The 23,965-nt window shown below is 39.0% G+C and overlaps 1 protein-coding gene and 2 pseudogenes across 1 annotated transcript; all 3 read right to left on the bottom strand.

Moving 5' to 3' along the window:
• Nucleotides 1–1,275: 1,275 nt before the first annotated feature.
• LOC111907310 (uncharacterized) lies at nucleotides 1,276–6,169 on the bottom strand (annotated as a pseudogene).
• Nucleotides 6,170–10,018: 3,849 nt separating this feature from the next.
• Nucleotides 10,019–11,535, bottom strand: LOC128132909 (uncharacterized; annotated as a pseudogene).
• A 3,603-nt stretch (nucleotides 11,536–15,138) lies between these two features.
• LOC128132673 (uncharacterized) lies at nucleotides 15,139–19,864 on the bottom strand. Its single transcript, XM_052769491.1, has 3 exons — nucleotides 17,430–19,864; nucleotides 17,167–17,267; nucleotides 15,139–16,749 (listed from the first exon to the last, which is right to left on the bottom strand). Exons 1-3 carry the CDS (start codon nucleotides 19,810–19,812, stop codon nucleotides 15,151–15,153), a joined length of 4,083 nt encoding a protein of 1,360 aa, XP_052625451.1. The 5' UTR covers nucleotides 19,813–19,864; the 3' UTR covers nucleotides 15,139–15,150.
• Between the last annotated feature and the right edge of the window lie 4,101 nt (nucleotides 19,865–23,965).

Here is a 23,965-nt window from a genome sequence, read left to right as displayed (position 1 = left end):
TCAATTCCTTGCTTGGATTGGCTTCAAAAGCTTAGTGCCTCAAGTGCTGCACCTCTAATGGAGTCACAAACACCATATACAACTTGGATGAAGAGGCGAAGAAAGGAGGCTACCCAAAAACGGCAAGAAACCCTAGAGAATCAGTCGTCCACGTTTTTGGGGTATAGGGGCCCTTTATATACATGTAGGCTATTAGGGTTTACAACTAGGAATCCCTAACCTGGTTGCTTAAGCCCTAAGCAGCCCATGGACTCCTTTAACATATCCCTTCGACGATTTCTAATGGGCTTCCCAAAGAATTCGTCCAACCTATATATTATTAGGTGATCCATAGCCCAATTGTAATTATCTTATAATTACAACTCCAGTCCCCTAAGTTTAATTAATCTCTTTTAGCCACAAAATTAATTATCAATTAATTCTTGACTAATATTAATTAAACAATATGATTTCTCCTTTAATATATTATTCTCATAATATATTAATAAATCATATTTAAACCACTCTCTCCTTAATTCATCCTACATATTGCTATGGTGAAGGCAACCCAAAAGGACCATGCTCATAATCGGGTCAAGTACATACCAAAATAGTTATGGACTTAGACACTAATCCAACACTCCTCTCTTCAAAACCACACAAACACTCTCTCAAAGCTTAAACACACACACACACACACTCACTTAAGCTATAGAATGGAGATTAAGGTACTCTTAGGGTTTTCTCTCTAGAAATGGTGACCATAAATGAGTCCATCATTTTCCTTATACAGGGGACTGACCCCAAATTATGGTTGCATTATGGGCCTAGTATGCCCGGCGTACTCACGGGTACGCCCAACGTACTAGGTGGTCTCCGCGTTTCATGCACGCTGACGAGTATGCTAAGCGTACCCTCAGGTACGCCCTACATACTCGTTTTTCACTCTTTTATAAATAAGGCCAAAAAATGACAATATCTCAAAAGATAAGGTTCTCGAGGTATACCTAGACTCGGGATGTTACAAAACAATCACATAAACATGAGCAATAATCAAAATAAATAAAGAGAGGATGGAGAAAATACATATCAGTAACCACATCAGGAGTCGCTCATGCCTCCTTTGCTATCAACTGGAAGGCTCTGCTCTTCGCCACTAGTACCTCAGCCCAACACTGACGGTCGTCTCTAATTCTCAATGTGGTAGGAGTGGGTGCCATCACCTGTCCTACTGGTGCTCGACTTGGACACTAGGACTTCTTGTATCCCCTCTGATTGTAATGGAAGCAAATTAGATCAGATGTTGTGGTGGTGGTGGTAGTGGTAGTAGTTGTACTTGAAGCATTCGGAGCTCCCCGCCTTACACACCCTATCGTGAAACCGGCCACACTTGCCACATCGACCGTCGCTCTGCTGTCCCCTAGACTTATGATTAGAAACCTTGGGCTTCTTTCCCGAACCTGCTGCGCTAGACACCACCTCTGGCTTCTTCTTCCTCTCCATCTCTAGATCAATCTCCCTCTCACGAGCCTTCACAATCATATCCTCTAGCGTCCTGTAGCTGGAGTGGCTCACAAACTGGCGGATATCACTCTGCAACATCCCATGATATGGAGCCTTTTTCATCTCCTCGTCTGCTACATACTGCGGAATCAGAAGGGCCCTCTCCCTAAACTTGGCGGTATTTTCCGCCACAGTCTTTGTCGTCTGTTGGAGGTCCTGAAAATCTCTAGCAAGCTATTGCACCTCAATAATAGGTGCTAACTTAGCTCTAAACCTGGTCGTGAAATCACTCAAGGTTATCGCATCCAACACTGAGTCATCACCAATGAATCGTCCAACCTCCTCCCACAAATATCGTGCCCTGTCCTTCAGAAGACTGGATGCTAATCAGACCTTGTCCCCCTCGGGACATCTGCTAGTGCGGAACGTGTTGGCGACATCCGCCAACCTCCTAGTACTCGCAATGGGGTCCCGTGCCCCATGATAGCCGGGAGCTCCACAAGCCCTGAACTCCCTGAAGTTCAGTGTGCACGACCCCATCATAGCTACCACCTCAGTGCAGAAAGCACTAAATCTTTCGTCCAATAGCTCAATAATGCCTTCCTTAACCGTGCCAAAGATCACTGGAGTCTAGTCTAGTATAATGCAAGTAATCTCTGAGGAGAGAAACTCCCTGGTCTCCTCATCTAGATGCTCGTCTCCAAAGCCCGAACCCAATCACTCTCCGGCACCTGAACTGCCAGCTGCTGGTCTAGGGCGTAAAACAACCATTATGAAAACACACAATGACAAACGTCAAAATACTAATATAACTCAAGGGATCACATACACTACAAGTTTCCTGGTCTTATGATAACCTTCCTTGATTCGAGTACGGATCCTCTGCTTTCAGTAGTACGGGCCCATAATACCTTCCACATCTATTTGTACTTTCCTCAAGAACTGCCTTGACTCCACCAAGTTCCTTCTAATACTACTGGTGATCTCATACTAAACTCTTCCTAGGCTTTCCCTAGGGTAATCACCGAGCCACTTTCCGCTATCTGCTGCATAAGAAGTCCCTGCTACCTCCCCTAACAAGCTCATGAATACTATTACATATCACTAAGACTAGATAATTGTTCGAATGAGAGATCCTACCCTACAACGGTTGGACTCAAACAAGAGCTGTGCAATAGAGCTAGACGTAACCTTCTGAAATAATTTAATCCTCGCAATATGTAACATAACATATTCGTTTACTAGTTAGTAAAAGATAACTAAGACTCCTAAAAGCACAAAGCAAACAACATTCGAGCACTGAGTACATACAATCAAACACATACTACTCTGGCTTTCATACTGACAAATCTGTAACAACATGCAATTCTCATAAGGTTGAAACACATATAACAGGCACATAAGGCATCCCTCCTAGATCCTTAGTCCTAATCTAGCATGTTGTTCTAATAAAGCTGATAATCATAACGTAGCATATACTCGTATGGGTAATTTGGGAGTACTTACTTGAGCTCGGCTAAATGCATGCACGACACCCTTTTCCTTTTTCAAAGTTCTCTTTTATTTTCAAAAAAAAAATTCTCTTTTGTGAAAATGATTTTTCTTTTGAAAATTTTATACAACTTCCTTAGTTTGAGTTCAGACACACCCGAAAGTGTGCCGAAATCCCTCAAACCAAGGCTTGATACCAGCTTGGAACATCCCAAAAATATGACCTAAAAATTTCGTTTTCAATTCATTATTAAAATCATAAACCATATAAACTCATAAGTAAAAACATAAATCATGTATCATAAAACATCATAATATCTGTCTCAAATCAAAATCTCATAACCAAAACATCAGAGTAAACTCCCAGTGTGCCATGCGATCATCCCGAGCCCTTCACTTTGCTAGTGGAAATACCTAAAAGCAAAGCTGAAAATTGTAAGCATGAAGGTTAGTGAGCTCCCCCAAACTACCACATACCATACAATAACACATATAACACAAAGTGGGCCATGCCCACTGCATCGGGCCTCGCCCAGCATCAGACCGAAGTCCGGAATAACTTGGGCCCCACCCAATGCATCGAGTCCCACCCAGCATCAGACCGAAGTCCAGAGTAAACTGAACTTCACATAAACATCAACACATAAAATAATCACATCTACTGCATTAGGCTAACCCCGACATTGGGCTTACCCCATCATGCTACTACTACATAAACGGGCCGACATTGGCGCCTTAGACCCGTTCCTACTAGATGAAGACTCGCCTCGTAAAGCCGTCTGTGAAAACACGCGGTGAAAAATCGCTATCTGCTGCTCCAGTGATGCTCCGGCTATGAATTCCATACATCACTTAATCAAAATATGATAATCCTCCTTAGGGTAAAATGACCATTTTACCCCTGGTCAAAGTCAGCATCTTGGTCAAAGTCAACCTTTCAAGTTGACCTAACTCACCGAGTCTGCCTATTAACTCGCCGAGTTCTAAAACTCAGAATCCTAAAATTCACGAATTGACTCGCCGAGTCATTATATGACTCGTCGAGTTCCCAAGTTAATCATTATCGTGACTGGAAGAACTGACTCGTCGAGTCGTCCTCATACTCGCCGAGTCCTAGCGTAATCAGAAAAGGGACGTATCGACTCTAACTCGTCGAGTCCCTCCTTAGACTCGTCGAGTTCATCAATTTCCGAGTCCTAGTCCTAACAGCCCACTGAGTCACCTCCTCAACTCAATGATTCCACATAAAATCAGAAAAGGAGTTAGGGTTCACGGCCCGACTCGTCGAGTCCAGGAACAACTCATCAAGTCCTCCTTGTGACATATCCATATAGTCAATTCTAATGCATTCCAATGCCTTTATTTCATAGATCTGTACTCCTTATACTAGCATTACACGTAAAGTTGCTAACTTTACATTCATGCATGATGTTATGAAGCTAAAACAGTCATTCCAAGCCAGAATGAAGGCCTATAACATGACATGGAGTCATAGTTGAATAAAGGTGGCAACTTTGAGCTTCTAGAGCTTAGAAATGTCCAGATCTGAAGTCCTTTTCATCCCTTAAGGTTCAAATCTCAGAATGACCTTGGAAAGGGCCAAAAAGGTGCAAATAACAAGTCTATAAGAATATGTAAGTGGATAGAAACCAAGGTATAAGCTTTATACCATTAACAAATCTAAGATTCTCCAAGAACTCTAGATATTCTGCCCTCTTTTGATGTCTTCGCTCTTTGCCTTCCTTCTCCTAGCTTCAAACCACACAAATGCAAGAAAAATGGCTCAAGAATGCACAAGATTGATTAGGGTTTCGAGAGTAGGGTTGGGAGGTGATGGGGGCTGTGGTGGAGACCCATAATGTTGCTTAAATAGGGTGCAAACCCTAAGGATTAGGGTTTCCACCTGATGGACTTGCTCCCCGAGTCCATGCTTCGACTCGTCGAGTAGACAACTTAAACCCCACGATCAAGCTTCCAATTACTCGACGAGTTAGGGCTACCAACTCGTCAAGTAGGTCTTATAAAATGAACATTTTAACAAATTGATTACGTACCAAAAACGGGATGTTACATGATTCCATTTTGTTCTTCCACTTCGACCAAAATGCTTGACTTGCATAAATTTGGGTAAAATAGTTTTATGCTTCTTGTCCTCACCAATTGGAGCACAAAAATCACGGTGGAAAATTCCATTACCACTAACAGTGTAGTAGTGTTATGAAGATCATCCTGGAAGAAAGCACCTTTATGATAATATTTCTGAATGAATCTCTATTTTTGTTTAGGAGCAGATGCAGGTCTCAGATTCTTTCTCTCCCATTTTCTTCCCTTTTCCTCAGGCATATTCCTAACTTTTTCAATCTTTTCCCTTTCCTTAATATTTCATCTCTATCTTCTCTATCTATTTTAATTCTTGTATACTCACGAGGCTTCCGTGCTTTATATTCTTCAGTTTCGTTTAACTTATTGTCTGCTTCTATCTCAGCAGTGTTGGCTACTACTTCAAGGTTCTTCTGGATTTGTAGGTCTTTATGGATTGTTTCAAGAACTATCTGTTTTGTTTTAACTTTTGTTTTTTATGCTCTTTTCTTCATTAACTCTTAAATTGCTTGTTATTCTACTTTAATTTTTTAGCGTTCAACAATGGTGTCGCATTCTGATTGGGTATCAAACACTAGCTTCACCATAGCCATACCCATTTTCTCTTCTTTTGAATATGTTTCATATTCAGATGAAACCACCTCTTTTTCTTGTTCCTCCTCTTCTTCCTCAAGAATCATGGCAGCTACCTCTTCTTCCCTCTGAAGCAACTTTTCCCTAATTCATCTCCTTCTTTCATCAAGAGCATCTTCATCATCTTCCTTGAATTCTAACATTTCTTATCATCTCTGTTCTTCTTCCTCTGTTGAAATGATCTCTATTCTGCGATGATCTGCTCTTATTTCTTCCTTATTCTTGAATCTATTCTCTACTAAATGATGCATCCTATGAGCATCTCGTTTCATGATATTGGAATCTTCTCTACTAGGAAAAGCCTTCTCCAAAGAAACTTTCCTCGCCATCGATATATCACCTTCTTCATCCCCATCATCTAACATTTAGGAGCTTTTCCAAGAAGATACCTCCTCACTTATGTGTGCCCGATTTTACCCCGAAGGTTATCCCTAACCCCTATGACAGTATCACTGATTGTCATATATAATTTATACATAATAATTACAATATACATATACCTGTTGGGTTTTGAGCATTCTAACACTTCCTAAGTGTACATGCAACCCTAATAAACCTTGGATCTATGTTTGTCTAAGATACATGCAAATAATTATTTTTCCAAGGTTCATATCCTAACTAGCATGGCATGGGGAACATGAATCAAATAAAGCTAGTAGAAATACTTACCTTGAAGTTTTAGTTGATTGCTTGGAGTTTTAGAGCCTAGCACCAATAGTGTGGATGCCTCAAGTGGAAATCACAAATCACCACAAACTTGGAACTTTGAGAGAATAGTCACTACTATCTTGAAATCGGCCCTCACCTCAACAAGTGTCAACTAGTGTGATTTCAAGAACCAAAGCCTCCTTTATATAGTGTGATGGATTAGGGTTACTTCCATGTAAACCCTAATACCCATGTCTCTTCATTTCCATGAGATCCATAGGTTAAAGCTCCATGGAGTATCCATGGACTTTTCCCATGCAAGCCTAGCCCATTCCAAATAAGCACTAGCCCTCACTATATAAATATAGAAGCGCATATTTAATTAGTAATATCTTTGATCTCTAAATTAATCCTAGATTAATTATAGATCACTACTAATTAAATAATATGATCTTATATTAATATATTAGAACTTATAATATATTAATAAATCATAACTTGTACTATTCTCAAATACTATTCATAAATTGTTCGGGTGAAGTGCAACCCAAATGGACCATGCCGGATCGGGTCAAGTACATACCAAATATAGTTATGGACTTAGACACTATATCCAACAGTCTCCCACTTGGATAAGTCTAGTAACTATATTTGCAAGTATAACTTCAGGAACCGATCAGCAATCGTAGCTCTTTAAACTCTGTTGAACTAGAACGCGCCATTTAGATAAGTGATCATATAATCCTCTGTTCTAGATATCAGCCGGACAAATACATGGAACATTGTCTTCTTATTGTCCAACATTTGTTTCCCGATTTCCGATTTGTTTGACATAGAACTCAACTTAACACATCAATTTAGTTCTGACCAGGCCCGGTACATAGGTCAAAACAAAATCATCGAGGGGCCCAGATATCAGCTTCTAATCCAAGAAGGAAGAGATAAACTTCAACTCATATGTTTGTTCGACCACTCATTGAATTACACATAAAAGCACGTTTTATAACATCGAGTTACCAATGCGTTTTCGTACAATCAATGCATAACCAACTCGTAAGTAACAAATCATATCTCTAGGTTTGAAGACTTATATGATATTACCGTCTCACGATCACTCGAGATAAAATTCCATGAAGCGATTCCAGTGAGCGTAGGTTGAGTCCAATGCTCAGAACTTATGAGCACTCATGATTGTTGTAGCCATGTCCAACACCTTAGACCTCTGCAACCAATCATGACAGTCTTGATTCATACCTACTTCCGACATATGACCGACTGTGGAGGTTTGAATAATATGATATACCAAACATAATTATTCTGGAAGTCAAAACATGCAAAAGAAATATAGTAAACGATTCACAAGAGATAGCAACACTTTACTCATAAATAAAACACCTTTTATTCATCATCAAATGTCAATTACACTTTACAAATTTCATAATTTATCTAACTACTAAAACTTATATCATCCTTCAGCCCTATGCTCCGAGCATCCTGGAGATGCTTAACCCTACCCAGTCCCTTCGTGAGGGGATCTGCTGGGTTCTCATCTGATGATACCCTCTTCGCCATGAGGATCCCTTCTTCTATTCGATGTCTGATGAAGTGATATTTTCTGTCAATGTGTCTGGATCTCCCATGATCTTTTGGTTCATTGGCTAAGGCAACTGCACTATTGCTGTCACAGAAAATCTCCATTGGCTCTTTTATAGCTGGTACAACTCCAAGGTCTCCGATGAAGTTCTTTTGCCATATAGCCTCCTTTGCTGCCTCGCTTGCCGCTATATACTCTGATTCACAAGTAGAATCAGCCAATGTCTCCTGCTTGGAACTCTTCCAAGTGATTGCTTCTCCGTTTAAGGTAAAGACCCAACCCAACTGTGAGCGGAAATTATCCCTATCAGTCTGGAAGCTATCATCACTATACCCTACAGCTCTCAAGTCATCACTCCCACCGAAGGTAAGGACCCAGTCCTTAGTCCTTCGCAGGTACTTGAGGATATTCTTTACCGCAGTCCAGTGTTCCTTGCAAGGGTTCCCCTGATACTTGCTAACCATGCTCAAAGCAAAGGCTACATCAGGTCGAGTACACGTCATAGCATACATGATCGATCCTACAGCTGAAGCATAAGGAAGTCGACTCATTTCTGCTATCTCAGCCTCAGTACTAGGGCTTTGTGTCTTACTCAATCTGGCGTTACTCTGAATGGGTAACTCACCTTTCTTGGAGTTATGCATGTTGAATCTTTTCAACACTTTGTCCAAGTAGGTACTTTAACTAAGTCCAATTAGCCTTTTACTCCGTTTTCTCAAAATCTTTATCCCTAGGATATAGGCAGCTTCACCAAGGTCCTTCATAACAAAACACTTCTCAAGCCGGGACTTTACTTCCTGCAGGGTTGGGATGTCATTTCCTATGAGTAGTATGTCATCCACATACAGTACCAAAAAACTGACTATGCTCCCACTAGCCTTGATATAGACGCAAGATTCATCTTCACTCCTAGAAAAGCCAAATTCCTTGACTTTCTCATCAAAGCAAAGATTCCACCTGCGAGGTGCCTGTTTCAATCCATAAATGGATTTCTCGAGTTTACACTCTATTGGGGTACTCGGTACTGACAAAACCCTCTGGCTGAACCATGTAAACATCCTCAGCCAACTTTCCATTAAGAAAGCGGTTTTGACATCCATTTGCCATATTTCATAGTCATGAAATGCAGCAATGGCTAACAGAACCCTAATAGACTTTATCTTGGCTACTAGTGAAAAGGTTTCATCATAATCAACTCCCGGAGTTTGAGAATAACCTTTTGCAACCAGTTGTGCCTTATAAGTGTGTACATTACCATCCATGTCGGTCTTCTTCTTGAATATCCATTTGCACCCTACAGTCTTACAACCAGGTAAAATGACCATTTTACCCCTGGTCAAAGTCAGCATCTTGGTCAAAGTCAACCTTTCAAGTTGACCTAACTCGCCGAGTTCTAAAACTCAGAATCCTAAAATTCACGAATTGACTCGCCGAGTCATTATATGACTCGTCGAGTTCCCAAGTTAATCATTATCGTGACTGGACGAACTGACTCGCCGAGTCCTAGCGTAATCAGAAAAGGGACGTATCAACTCTAACTCGTCGAGTCCCTCCTTAGACTCATCTAGTTCATCAATTTCCGAGTCCTAGTCCTGACAGCCCACTGAGTCACCTCCTCAACTCAATGATTCCACATAAAATCAGAAAAGGAGTTAGGGTTCACGGCCCGACTCGTCGAGTCCAGGAACAACTCGTCAAGTCCTCCTTGTGACATATCCATATAGTCAATTCTAATGCATTCCAATGCCTTTATTTCATAGATCTGTACTCCTTATACTAGCATTACACGTAAAGTTGCTAACTTTACATTCATGCATGATGTTATGAAGCTAAAACAGTCATTCCAAGCCAGAATGAAGGCCTATAACATGACATGGAGTCATAGTTGAATAAAGGTGGCAACTTTGAGCTTCTAGAGCTTAGAAATGTCCAGATCTGAAGTCCTTTTCATCCCTTAAGGTTCAAATCTCAGAATGACCTTGGAAAGGGCCAAAAAGGTGCAAATAACAAGTCTATAAGAATATGTAAGTGGATAGAAACCAAGGTATAAGCTTTATACCATTAACAAATCTAAGATTCTCCAAGAACTCTAGATATTCTGCCCTCTTTTGATGTCTTCGCTCTTTGCCTTCCTTCTCCTAGCTTCAAACCACACAAATGCAAGAAAAATGGCTCAAGAATGCACAAGATTGATTAGGGTTTCGAGAGTAGGGTTGGGAGGTGATGGGGGCTGTGGTGGAGACCCATAATGTTGCTTAAATAGGGTGCAAACCCTAAGGATTAGGGTTTCCACCTGATGGACTTGCTCCCCGAGTCCATGCTTCGACTCGTCGAGTAGACAACTTAAACCCCACGATCAAGCTTCCAATTACTCGACGAGTTAGGGCTACCAACTCGTCAAGTAGGTCTTATAAAATGAACATTTTAACAAATTAATTACGTACCAAAAACGGGATGTTACATGATTCCATTTTGTTCTTCCACTTCGACCAAAATGCTTGACTTGCATAAATTTGGGTAAAATAGTTTTATGCTTCTTGTCCTCACCAATTGGAGCACAAAAATCACGGTGGAAAATTCCATTACCACTAACAGTGTAGTAGTGTTATGAAGATCATCCTGGAAGAAAGCACCTTTATGATAATATTTCTGAATGAATCTCTATTTTTGTTTAGGAGCAGATGCAGGTCTCAGATTCTTTCTCTCCCATTTTCTTCCCTTTTCCTCAGGCATATTCCTAACTTTTTCAATCTTTTCCCTTTCCTTAATATTTCATCTCTATCTTCTCTATCTATTTTAATTCTTGTATACTCACGAGGCTTCCGTGCTTTATATTCTTCAGTTTCGTTTAACTTATTGTCTGCTTCTATCTCAGCAGTGTTGGCTACTACTTCAAGGTTCTTCTGGATTTGTAGGTCTTTATGGATTGTTTCAAGAACTATCTGTTTTGTTTTAACTTTTGTTTTTTATGCTCTTTTCTTCATTAACTCTTAAATTGCTTGTTATTCTACTTTAATTTTTTAGCGTTCAACAATGGTGTCGCATTCTGATTGGGTATCAAACACTAGCTTCACCATAGCCATACCCATTTTCTCTTCTTTTGAATATGTTTCATATTCAGATGAAACCACCTCTTTTTCTTGTTCCTCCTCTTCTTCCTCAAGAATCATGGCAGCTACCTCTTCTTCCCTCTGAAGCAACTTTTCCCTAATTCATCTCCTTCTTTCATCAAGAGCATCTTCATCATCTTCCTTGAATTCTAACATTTCTTATCATCTCTGTTCTTCTTCCTCTGTTGAAATGATCTCTATTCTTCGATGATCTGCTCTTATTTCTTCCTTATTCTCTAATCTATTCTCTACTAAATGATGCATCCTATGAGCATCTCGTTTCATGATATTGGAATCTTCTCTACTAGGAAAAGCCTTCTCCAAAGAAACTTTCCTCGCCATCGATATATCACCTTCTTCATCCCCGTCATCTACCCATTTAGGAGCTTTTCCAAGAAGATACCTCCTCACTTATGTGTGCCCGATTTTACCCCGAAGGTTATCCCTAACCCCTATGACAGTATCACTGATTGTCATATATAATTTATACATAATAATTACAATATACATATACCTGTTGGGTTTTGAGCATTCTAACACTTCCTAAGTGTACATGCAACCCTATTAAACCTTGGATCTATGTTTGTCTAAGATACATGCAAATAATTATTTTTCCAAGGTTCATATCCTAACTAGCATGGCATGGGGAACATGAATCAAATAAAGCTAGTAGAAATACTTACCTTGAAGTTGTAGTTGATTGCTTGGAGTTTTAGAGCCTAGCACCAATAGTGTAGATGCCTCAAGTGGAAATCACAAAGCACCACAAACTTGGAACTTTGAGAGAATAGTCACTACTATCTTGAAATCGGCCCTCACCTCAACAAGTGTCAACTAGTGTGATTTCAAGAACCAAAGCCTCCTTTATATAGTGTGATGGATTAGGGTTACTTCCATGTAAACCGTAATACCCATGTCTCTTCATTTCCATGAGATCCATGGGTTAAAGCTCCATGGAGTATCCATGGACTTTTCCCATGCAAGCCTAGCCCATTCCAAATAAGCACTAGCCCTCACTATATAAATATAGAAGCCCATATTTAATTAGTAATGTCTTTGATCTATAAATTAATCCTAGATTAATTATAGATCACTACTAATTAAATAATATGATCTTATATTAATATATTAGAACTTATAATATATTAATAAATCATAACTTGTACTATTCTCAAATATTATCCATAAATTGTTCGGGTGAAGTGCAACCCAAATGGACCATGCCGGATCGGGTCAAGTACATACCAAATATAGTTATGGACTTAGACACTATATCCAACAGTCTCCCACTTGGATAAGTCTAGTAACTATATTTGCAAGTATAACTTCAGGAACCGATCAGCAATCGTAGCTCTTTAAACTCTGTTGAACTAGAACGCGCCATTTAGATAAGTGATCATATAATCCTCTGTTCTAGATATCAGCCGGACAAATACATGGAACATTGTCTTGCTTATTGTCTAACATTTGTTTCCCGATTTCCGATTTGTTTGACATAGAACTCAACTTAACACATCAATTTAGTTCTGACCGGGCCCGGTACATAGGTCAAAACAAAATCATCGAGGGGCCCAGATATCAGCTTCTAATCCAAGAAGGAACAGATAAACTTCGACTCATATGTTTGTTCTACCACTCATTAAATTACACACAAAAGCACGTTTTATAGCATCAAGTTACCAATGCGTTTTCGTACAATCAATACATAACCAACTCGTAAGTAACAAATCATATCTCTAGGTTTGAAGACTTATATGATATTACCGTCTCACGATCACTCGAGATAAAATTCCATGAAGTGATTCCAGTGAGCGTAGGTTGAGTCCAATGCTCAGAACTTATGAGCACTCATGATTGTTGTAGCCATGTCCAACACCTTAGACCTCTGCAACCAATCATGACAGTCTTGATTCATACCTACTTCCGACATATGACCGACTGTGGAGGTTTGAATAATATGATATACCAAACATAATTATTCTGGAAGTCAAAACATGCAAAAGAAATATAGTAAACGATTGACAAGAGATAGCAACACTTTACTCATAAATAAAACACATTTTATTCATCATCAAATGTCAATTACACTTTACAAATTTCATAATTTATCTAACTACTAAAACTTATATCATCCTTCAGCCCTATGCTCCGAGCATCCTGGAGATGCTTAACCCTACCCAGTCCCTTCGTGAGGGGATCTGCTGGGTTCTCATCTGATGATACCCTCTTCGCCATGAGGATCCCTTCTTCTATTTGATGTCTGATGAAGTGATATTTTCTGTCAATGTGTCTGGATCTCCCATGATCTCTTGGTTCCTTGGCTAAGGAAATCGCACTATTGTTGTCACAGAAAATCTCCATTGGCTCTTTTATAGCTGGTACAACTCCAAGGTCTCCGATGAAGTTCTTTTGCCATATAGCCTCCTTTGCTGCCTCGCTTGCCGCTATATACTCTGATTCACAAGTAGAATCAGCCACTGTCTCCTGCTTGGAACTCTTCCAAGTGATTGCTCCTCCGTTTAAGGTAAAGACCCAGCCCGACTGTGAGCGGAAATTATCCCTATCAGTCTGGAAGCTAGCATCACTATACCCTACAGCTCTCAAGTCATCACTCCCACCGAAGGTAAGGACCCAGTCCTTAGTCCTTCGCAGGTACTTGAGGATATTCTTTACCGAAGTCCAGTGTTCCTTGCCAGGGTTCCCTTGATACCTGCTAACCATGCTCAAAGCAAAGGCTACATCAGGTCGAGTACACGTCATAGCATACATGATCGATCCTACAGCTGAAGCATAAGGAAGTCGACTCATTTATGCTATCTCAGCTTTAGTACTAGGGCTTTGTGTCTTACTCAATCTGGCGTTACTCTGAATGGGTAACTCACCTTTCTTGGAGTTATGCATGTTGAATCTTTTCAACACTTTGTCCAAGTAGGTACTTTGACTAAGTCCAATTAGCCTTTTACTCTTGTTTCTCAAAATCTTTATCCCTAGGATATAGGCAGCTTCACCAAGGTCCTTCATAACGAAACACTTCCCAAGCCGGGACTTTACTTCCTGCAGGGTTGGGATGTCATTTCCTATGAGTAGTATGTCATCCACATACAGTACCAAAAAACTGACTATGCTCCCACTAGCCTTGATATAGACGCAAGATTCATCTTCACTCCTTGAAAAGCCAAATTCCTTGACTTTCTCATCAAAGCAAAGATTCCACCTGCGAGGTGCCTGTTTCAATCCATAAATGGATTTCTCGAGTTTACACTCTATTGGGGTACTCGGTACTGACAAAACCCTCTGGCTGAACTGATGTGATCTCACCCAAAATTGAGGTTTGAACACGTTTTGCCCGATCGTTCTTTTGGTTACAGAATTGTAAAACAAAGGTGGAAACCGCGACCCGTTGTCTATAAAGAGACAAGAACCTTGGTATAAAACGCCACAATCAACCCACCAAATTGATTGATAAGTTTGAACGCCACAAGCTATGAAAACCTGATAAGTTCTAAAGTTCACAAAGAACGAAAAAAGAGTTAAAAACTCACAAATTGTATTCAAAACTTGATTGATTTCAAATGGATACAAATACCACGTTTTTATAGTGTGGGAAGAGTACCTAAAGAGCCATGAATTAAAGAAGTGTCTTTAATTTAAGGCATTTAACCCCCAAGTTTAAAACTATGAACCTAGACATGGTTTATCACAAGGTTCATGTAACCTAAGACCCTTTTATCTCCCCAACACTTATTTAGGATATATAAAAACGAAAATTACATAAAAATATAGAAAAAAAACGAAATGGGCTTATAAAGGCTCTTATTGTATCTTGTAAATCACTCTTGGACTTGAATTATGGTAATCCAACTTTGATTGGGTCCAATGGGTCTCCATACACTTTCTTGAGTACAAACTTCTCTAACCAATCCATTTAAAGCCTCTTTGAATGTTTTAGCTCGTGCCCTCGTAACTGGTCCATCTGGCATTTGATTTGGATCCTTTGTTGACAGCTGTGGGTTTGCATCATTCCCCTCCTCAGGATCCTCCTCAATATTGGCACGAAATGGGCTTATAAAGGCTCTTATTGTATCTTGTAAATCACTCTTGGACTTGAATTATGGTAATCCAACTTTGATTGGGTCCAATGGGTCTCCATACACTTTCTTGAGTACAAACTTCTCTAACCAATCCATTTAAAGCCTCTTTGAATGTTTTAGCTCGTGCCCTCGTAACTGGTCCATCTGGCATTTGATTTGGATCCTTTGTTGACAGCTGTGGGTTTGCATCATTCCCCTCCTCTTGAAAAGGATTTGTCCTCAAATCAGAACCTACATCAAAAGGAGCTAGATCAGTTACATTGAAAGTTGCACTAACATTATACTCACCCGGCAGGTCCAATTTGTATGCATTGTCATTGATACGCTCTAAAACTTGGAAAGGACCGTCCCCTCTTGGAAGCAATTTTGAACGTCGTTGGGCTGGAAATCGTTCTTTTCTCATATGTAACCAAACCCAATCACCCGGTTCAAAAATCATCTTGCGTCGCCCTTTATTCGCTTGTTTTGAATATTGCTCCGTTCTTCTTTCTATATTTAGTCTTGCTTTCTCATGTATCTGTTTCACAAATTCAGCCTTTTTGTTTCCATCTAAGTTAACCTGCTCAGAAAAAGGCAAAGGTGATAAATCCAAAGGAGTCAAAGGATTAAAACCGTATACAATTTCAAATGGTGACATTTTTGTAGCAGAATGAGTGGCACGATTGTATGCAAACTCAACATGTGGCAAACAGTCCTCCCATGTTTTGATGTTCTTCTTTATTAAAGCCCTCAACAAGGTGGACAAGGTCCTATTCACCACTTCTGTTTGACCATCCGTTTGTGGGTGGCAAGTTGTTGAAAACAAGAGTTTTGTCCCTAATTTTGCCCACAAAGTTTTCCAAAAATAACTCAAAAACTTAGAATCCCGATCTGAGACAATGGTTTTTGGCATTCCATGCAACCTGACAATTTCTCTAAAAAACAAATCAGCAATGTGAGATGCATCATTAGTTTTATTGCATGCAATAAAATGAGCCATTTTAGAAAACCTATCAACAATCACAAAAATAGAGTCCTTTCCACTTTTGGATCTTGGTAGACCCAACACGAAGTCCATTGAAATATCAACCCATGGTTCACATGGTATTGGAAGTGGAGTATATAAACCATGATGTTGAACCTTGGATTTGGCTTGCTTGCACACAATACAATTATTGCAAATTCTTCCAACATCCACCTTCATTTTTGGCCAAAAGAAATGTTCCTGCAAAGTAGATAATGTTTTTGCGATCCCAAAATGTCCCATAAGGCCTCCACTATGTGCTTCTCTAACCAAAAGCTCACGCAAGGAAGATTTAGGAATGCAAAGTCTTGATTCTTTGAACAAAAAACCATTATGTAAGAAAAACTTTTCAAAAGAGCATTGTTCACAAGCTTGGTAAATCTGACCAAAATCAACGTCATTGTGGTATAATTCCTTGATTTGTTCAAATCCTAGAATTTTGAAATCTAGAGAAGAAAGTAGAGAGTGTCTACGTGACAAAGCATCAGCCACAACATTTTCCTTACCTTTCTTGTATCGGATGACATAAGGAAATGTCTCAATGAACTCCATCCACCTAGCATGTCTTTTGTTTAATTTGTGTTGTCCTTTTAGAAACTTTAAGGACTCATGATCTGAATGAATTACAAATTCTTTAGCCCACAGATAATGTTGCCATGTTTTCAATGCTCGGACCAAAGAATAAAGCTCTTTGTCATAAGTTGGGTAATTTAAAGTTGCCCCACTTAATTTTTCACTGAAATATGCCAAAGGTTTACCCTCTTGCATCAAAACAGCACCAATTCCAATTCCTGATGCATCACATTCAATTTCAAATGTTTTGTCAAAATTAGGCAAAGACAACAAAGGAGCATGAGTTAAGTGAAACTTGAGTTGTTGAAAAGCATGCTCTTGTTCTTTGCCCCATTTAAACCCAACATTCTTTTTGATGATTTCTGTAAGTGGTGATGCTAAAGTGCTAAAATGTTTGACAAACCGGCGATAAAAACTTGCCAGGCCATGAAAACTTCGAACTTCACTTATAGTCTTTGGAGTTGGCCAACCTTGGATGGCTTTTACCTTTTCTTCATCAACAGCCACTCCTTGGGAGCTCACCACATACCCAAGGAAAACAACTTGGTCAGTACAAAAGGTACACTTCTTCAAGTTAGCATATAGCCTTTCTTTCCTAAGCACACTCAAAACACATGTCAGATGCTCAAGGTGATCTTTTGGACACTTTGAATAAATCAAAATATCATCGAAGTAAACAACCACAAATTTGCTAATATATTCACGCAAAACATGGTTCATTAATCTCATGAAGGTACTAGGAGCATTAGTTAGGCCAAAAGGCATTACTAACCATTCATATAAACCATGTTTTGTTTTAAAAGCTGTTTTCCACTCATCACCTTCTTTCATGCGAATTTGGTGATACCCGCTTTTTAAATCAATTTTGGAAAAAAGTTTTGCTCCATTCAACTCATCAAGCATATCATCGAGTCGGGGAATGGGATGACGATACTTTACCGTAATATTGTTGATGGCACGGCAATCTACGCACATCCTCCAAGAACCATCCTTCTTTGGCACCAACAAGACTGGAACGGCACAAGGGCTCATACTTTCTTGAACCAATCCCTTTGCAAGTAACTCTTCAACTTGCCTTTGTAGCTCCTTGGTTTCTTCAGGGCTTGTTCTATAGGCTGGTTTGTTGGGAATAGACGCCCCAGGCATAAAGTCAATTTGGTGTTCAATCCCACGAATTGGTGGCAATCCATTTGGAACATCCTCAGCAAACAAGTCTCCAAATTCCTGCAAGAGAGAGGTAACATCGCTCGGAAGAGTTCCGGCCGAAGTGTTAGTGGCTATTGGAGCTTCTTTGAACAAAAGAAGCACAATATGCATTTCTGATTTAAAAGCTTCTTTTATCTCACTTTTTTTTGCCAGTGCAATATATTTATTTTCCTTTTTTTCTTTCCCTCTTTTTTTCATGTTTTCTTTGTTTTTTTCACTCTCTTTTTTTTGTTCACTTTCTTTTTTTTGTTCATTTTCTTCTGTTTTCTCACTCATTTTTTTTTGTTCATCATCTTTTTTTTTCTCACTCTCTTTTTTTCCTTCGTTCTCTTTTTTCGCATCTTGTTGAAGTTTTACTTGATCTTGGTAAACTTGAATTGGTGACATTGGTACAAGAGTTACCGGTTTTGTTTTGTAAACAAAAGTGTATTTGTTAGTGAAACCGTCGTGACTTACGTGTCTATCATATTGCCATGGTCTACCTAGCAGCAAGTGAGTGGCTTGCATAGGAACAACATCACACAACACCTCGTCTTCATATCTTCCAATCCGAAATGAAACCATCACCTGTTTTGTAACTCGCACCTCACCACTATCATTGAGCCATTGAAGTTTGTATGGTTTTTGATGCTTCATCGTGGGTATACCTAACTTTTCAACCATGGAAGTACTTGCAACGTTAGTACAACTCCCACCATCAATTATAACACTACATACCTTGCCTTGAACATAGCAACGAGTATGAAATATATTCTCCCTTTGGGCATCGTCTCCCTCCTTGGATTGAATGTTTAGAGCTCGTCTTGCAACCAACAAATCACCTTGAACAGCCACCTCTTCATCATAACTACAATCTTCCGTTGAAACTATAGAATCTGATTCATCCGTTTCGATCTCGCCATTTTCTCTAACCACCATGGTAAGCTTATTTGGACATTGACTTGCAATATGACCCCTTCCTTGACACTTGAAACACTTTATGTCACGATTCCTAAAAGTAGAAGAATCAGTTTTTCCTTTTGAAGAGTTTGTTGTTTTAGGATCAGATTTGGAATTAGAAGAAGAAGTATGTGTATTTTCTGATTTTTTTGAAGTACTAGCCTTCCAAGTGTTATTTCGAGACCCGCCACCTCTTTTTAATTGTTTCTCAATTTTAACAGCCATATGGACCATGTCTTCAATTTCAACATAATGTTGCATCTCAACGCGATCACGAATTTCAAGATTTAAGCCATTTAAGAATCTGGCCATGGTTGCCTCAGGATCCTCCTCAATATTGGCACGAACCATCATAACCTCCATTTCTTTGAAGTAATCATCAACACACTTGCTGCCTTGTTTTAAGCTTTGAAGTTTATTGTGGAGATCACGAAAGTAATGACTTGGCACAAACCGTCTTCGCATGACACTCTTCATTTCATCCCATGTCTCAATAGGCCTTTCTCCATTTCTCCGTCTAGTGATTAGAAGTTGATCCCACCATGTTAGTGCATAATCAGAAAACTCAACTACGGCTAGTTTTACCTTCTTACGGTTGGAATATTCATGACAATCAAATATGAACTCCATTTTTGTCTCCCATTCAATGTACGCGTCCGGGTCTGACTTGCCTTTGAAAGAAGGAACTTTCATTTTAATAGAACTTAAATTGTCATCTCTTCGTGACCTCCTTCTATTTGGTCGCCTTTCAGGTTCCCAACCATCATCCTCCTCTTCCCCGTTAGAAACCTGTGATGATGCTCGAGATCGAGTTCTTTGTACTTGTGCCTCCATTCGGTCCATTCTTTCATGTACTTGGTTAAATTCATTTGTCATCAAACGTCGCATTTCATCCATCATAGCTTGAACTTGAAGGTTTGGTGGGGGGTTTTGATCACCCATCTTATATTTCTGCCAAAAAAATAAAAAATAATAATAATAATAATAATAATTTACTTCCTCCCAACACTCACTCACGTGTTTCTCTCAAAAATAGTTCACTCAACCCTCGTGTATCCCTCGAATGGCTTTTACCCTCTTTTAGTCTCACCACACAGCCTTTTACCACTCCCTTTTAACTCTTAAAGTTCTAAACAAACTAAAGAAGCAATTATCAAATTTGAACTTGTGGCCTTGAGGAATTCAAACTTACCAAACAAATCAAAAGAAACTGAATCCAAATTAAAGTAACCTCAATACACAAAAGAAAGCCAAACAAACTTGGCTTTGCTAATGATGAAGCAAACAATGGGTTATTATTTTTTTTTTTTTTGAAAAAAAAGACTACACTTGCAATTCAAATTGACTTTATAGAAAAAAAAAAGGCTTTACTTGTTCCTCCTCTTGTTTCTTTCTTTTTTTTTCCTTTTTTTTTGTTTCTTTTTTCTCTCTCTTTTTTTTTTCTTTGTAAATCTTTTTTTTTTTGTAAATATTTTTTTTTGCTTTTTTTTTTTCTTTTTTTTTTTGCTTCTTTATGTTTTTGTTTTTGTTTTTTTTTTTCCTTTGATTTTTTTTTGAGGAAACTAATAGCCAAATGAAAACATAAAGGAAACAAAAGAAATGTAGAATATAGAAGTTTGACAACTTAGAAATTCAAAAGTCGCTAGTAAGAACCTTGACAACTTGTGACAAGACCCGCTACCAATATGCGTCTTAGAACTCAAGTAATCAAGGAAGAAAACAAAATAGATATGCAACACAAAGAACTGGCTCTGATACCAAATGATGTGATCTCACCCAAAATTGAGGTTTGAACACGTTTTGCCCGATCGTTCTTTTGGTTACAGAATTGTAAAACAAAGGTGGAAACCGCGACCCGTTGTCTATAAAGAGACAAGAACCTTGGTATAAAACGCCACAATCAACCCACCAAATTGATTGATAAGTTTGAACGCCACAAGCTATGAAAACCTGATAAGTTCTAAAGTTCACAAAGAACGAAAAAAGAGTTAAAAACTCACAAATTGTATTCAAAACTTGATTGATTTCAAATGGATACAAATACCACGTTTTTATAGTGTGGGAAGAGTACCTAAAGAGCCATGAATTAAAGAAGTGTCTTTAATTTAAGGCATTTAACCCCCAAGTTTAAAACTATGAACCTAGACATGGTTTATCACAAGGTTCATGTAACCTAAGACCCTTTTATCTCCCCAACACTTATTTAGGATATATAAAAACGAAAATTGTCACACCCCCAAACCAAGGATGGCGGAAACGTCCGGGGATGGAGGACTTCATGTAAAGTATCACAACAACGAGTATAATAGTGCTCAAAGTAAATACAACCATCATAAATATAACTGAAAAAGTTTCACCAAAGAATATGTCTACATGATTCAAATCATTTACATTATGATACAAAGTGAACTGTTCGACGATTTATCGTCCCATCCTCAAAACGTTGTTGGTTTCCTGTTTTCACTGAATTCCTGAGAATACAAGTAGTTTTGAAAAGTGTCAACACAAAGGTTGGTGAGTTCATAAGCTTTTGACAGTAAGAGTTTGAAAATCGATCTTTGTAAAGAGATGCATGATACCAAGAAAATCCAATATTTTCCTTACAAAAGTTATGTAGTCCTAAATACCAGGACCGAAAATGAACAACTATATGTCATACTTAAAGATATAAAAGCGATTTTAAATCGGCATAAAACCCTTTTTTGATATGAAGGCGTACAAGTATTTTCCTATACTTAAAGTAATTTCAGTGAGCTAAATAGCCATAACTTGCTAATTTAAAGTTGGAACCCGTAAATCTTATGATTGTTAATATCACATGTGAGCTATCATAACCATACTATGACCTAGATGGCCTGAAAACGACGTTCTTCAGGCGTCGTAGAACTGAAATGACACTTGTCACCCGTAGACCTGCAGGTCCAACTGTAGCTAGCAGCAAGGTGTGGGGTGTCAAACCCAATATAGATCTATACACAACTATCACGCTCTCCCTCCTGGAGACTCTGGTTACAATACAGGACTTATAAATTGGTTACTTTGGAAGTAACCCGAAGGGAATGACTCACAAATTTATTCATTAACAGATTTACGTGAACTAAACGGAAAACCTTTGATAAATAAGTTTAAGAGGTAATGGTACATAAACTATACCTATTATAGTTTATCCAAAACGTTTGTAATATGTAAAAATTCTTCTATGAATGCTTTAATGTTATAAATTCATAAACTATGCTCATTATGGTTTAATGTACTTGTTCCAAATAAATGAATAATCTTATCATATATGCCTATACTTCAGTATGATGATATACTAACAAGGTAACACATTCAATATTTAGAACTTGACATTATACACTTTGCTCAACATAATACAAAGTGTTATAAAAATTACAAGCTGTTAACAAATTTTCAGCCTTTCTACACTGTTTTTGAAAATTCATAGAAAAATCATACGAAGTCGAAAACTAAATCCGTAAATTCTGGGAGTTCCCAAAATGTGTCTAGTTTACTCATAATTTTTATCATGATTTTTAATGACCTGTAACTTAGGTGAAAAAGTCCATAATCACAGACTGGTCCGGATTGGTGTTTGAAAGGATAGGCAGTTTTGTAAAAATCACCATAATTTGTAGAAAAATCGTATGGAGATGTGCAAGTAGTCATTTTAAAGCTAAGAGGTGGAACTACATGCACCTAAAACAGTTTTGAAAACTAAAATGTTTAAGGTGTCCAAAACAGTCCGTGAATGGAGTCCAACTTTTCTGATGAAAGCTGTTAGGAAATTTTAGTTATGTTCTTGGTGTTTTAACTTGTATTCCCCCCCTAAAAACTTAAGAAAACATGAAAATGTAGGGGTATGAACTCACCTTGTGTGATTTCAGTAGATAAGTGTTGAAGAAGAGAAGTGTTCAACCCAAGAACACTAGAAGAATCGCTTGTAGATTCGAAGCTCTAACACAAATATAATGGAATTTGTGTAAGATACTCATGATTTGAGTGGAAATAATCGAGATAATCTTAAAGGAAATGGATTATGCTTACCAAAGGTGGAGGAAACTCTCAAGATCAGCCCTTGAATCTCGGGTTTCTAGAGAGAGAAAGTGAGAGAGAAAGGAGTTTGATCTTCTTGTGAAATGAGAACAAATGAGAGAAAATGAGGAGAGAGGATGAATATCCAGCTCTCAAAAACGTGGGAAGGAGTGATGATTGAGTGGAAAGGACGTTGATGTGACTTAGGTAAGGTGGGGAGGTATGGCTGGTCATAGAGTGGGTGTAGGAGTGGTTGCTTGTGTCATAAAGTAAAGCAAAGTCAACACTCCTCCTATTTGTACTTTTACCCACTTGCTTTTATTATTTAGATAGAGATTTTTATGAATTTATGATTAAATTGTGAATATTTAGGGTTTATTATGTTAAAATATGATTTTGGGTGAAAACCCCGCGTTAAAATAATTAAAAACGGGCCTTAAACGCAAAACTACGCGAAAACCGGAAGAAAAAGGCTTCCCAGCGAGGCCTCTCGGTCCTAGGCCGAGGTTCGGTCCCTAGGCCGAGGTTCGGTCAGGAGGATGCTGATTTGGAGGCGAGACGCGCGAGCCAGAGGCGAGAAGCGAAGGGACGAGGGTTCGGTCCGAAGGCTAGGTCCGAAGGCTCGGTCCGAAGTCAGAAGGGAAGCTTCGGTCCTCGGTCTGGAGATAAGAGGCTAGAATGTCAAAACCGAACGAACTGTAGTGAACAGTAATGAACAGTAACTTCGGTTCGGACCTTCCTTCTATGCGAGGCTCGGTTCGGACCTTCCTTCTATGCGCGGTTCGGCTCGGATGAACAGTACTCTCGGTTCGGTTGATGAACAGTACTCTCGGTTCGGTTGATGAACAGTACTCTCGGTTCGGTTGATGAACAGTACTCTCGGTTCGGTTGATGAATAGTACTTTCGGTTCGGAGGGTTCGGTTCCTAAGAGGGGTTTCGGTTCCTAAGAGGGGTTTCGGTTCCTAAGGTCCGTTTTTCGCGTAGACTTCCGTTTTTGGGCTATTTTCGCCAAATTCGAGGGTCGGGATGCCCCGAGTGATTATAGAAAGTTGGGAGAGATTT

Source organism: Lactuca sativa, chromosome 3 (genome assembly GCF_002870075.4).
Source record: "Lactuca sativa cultivar Salinas chromosome 3, Lsat_Salinas_v11, whole genome shotgun sequence".
NCBI lineage: Eukaryota > Viridiplantae > Streptophyta > Magnoliopsida > Asterales > Asteraceae > Lactuca > Lactuca sativa.
The sequence above is the reverse complement of the archived record's forward strand: the minus strand, read 5'-3'. Positions and strand labels throughout refer to the sequence as shown.

What these genes read in the sequence shown, in the direction of transcription:
- LOC128132673 (XM_052769491.1), bottom strand. Translation starts at nt 19,812, where the DNA reads ATGGGTGATCAAAACCCCCCACCAAACCTTCAAGTTCAAGCTATGATG. An exon ending in ATTAATGAACCATGTTTTGC is followed by an intron (nt 17,268 to 17,429) that starts GTGAATATATTA and finishes GTACTGACCAAG; the next exon opens with TTGTTTTCCTTGGGTATGTG. An exon ending in CTCCAAAGACTATAAGTGAA is followed by an intron (nt 16,750 to 17,166) that starts GTTCGAAGTTTT and finishes GAGTCCTTAAAG; the next exon opens with TTTCTAAAAGGACAACACAA.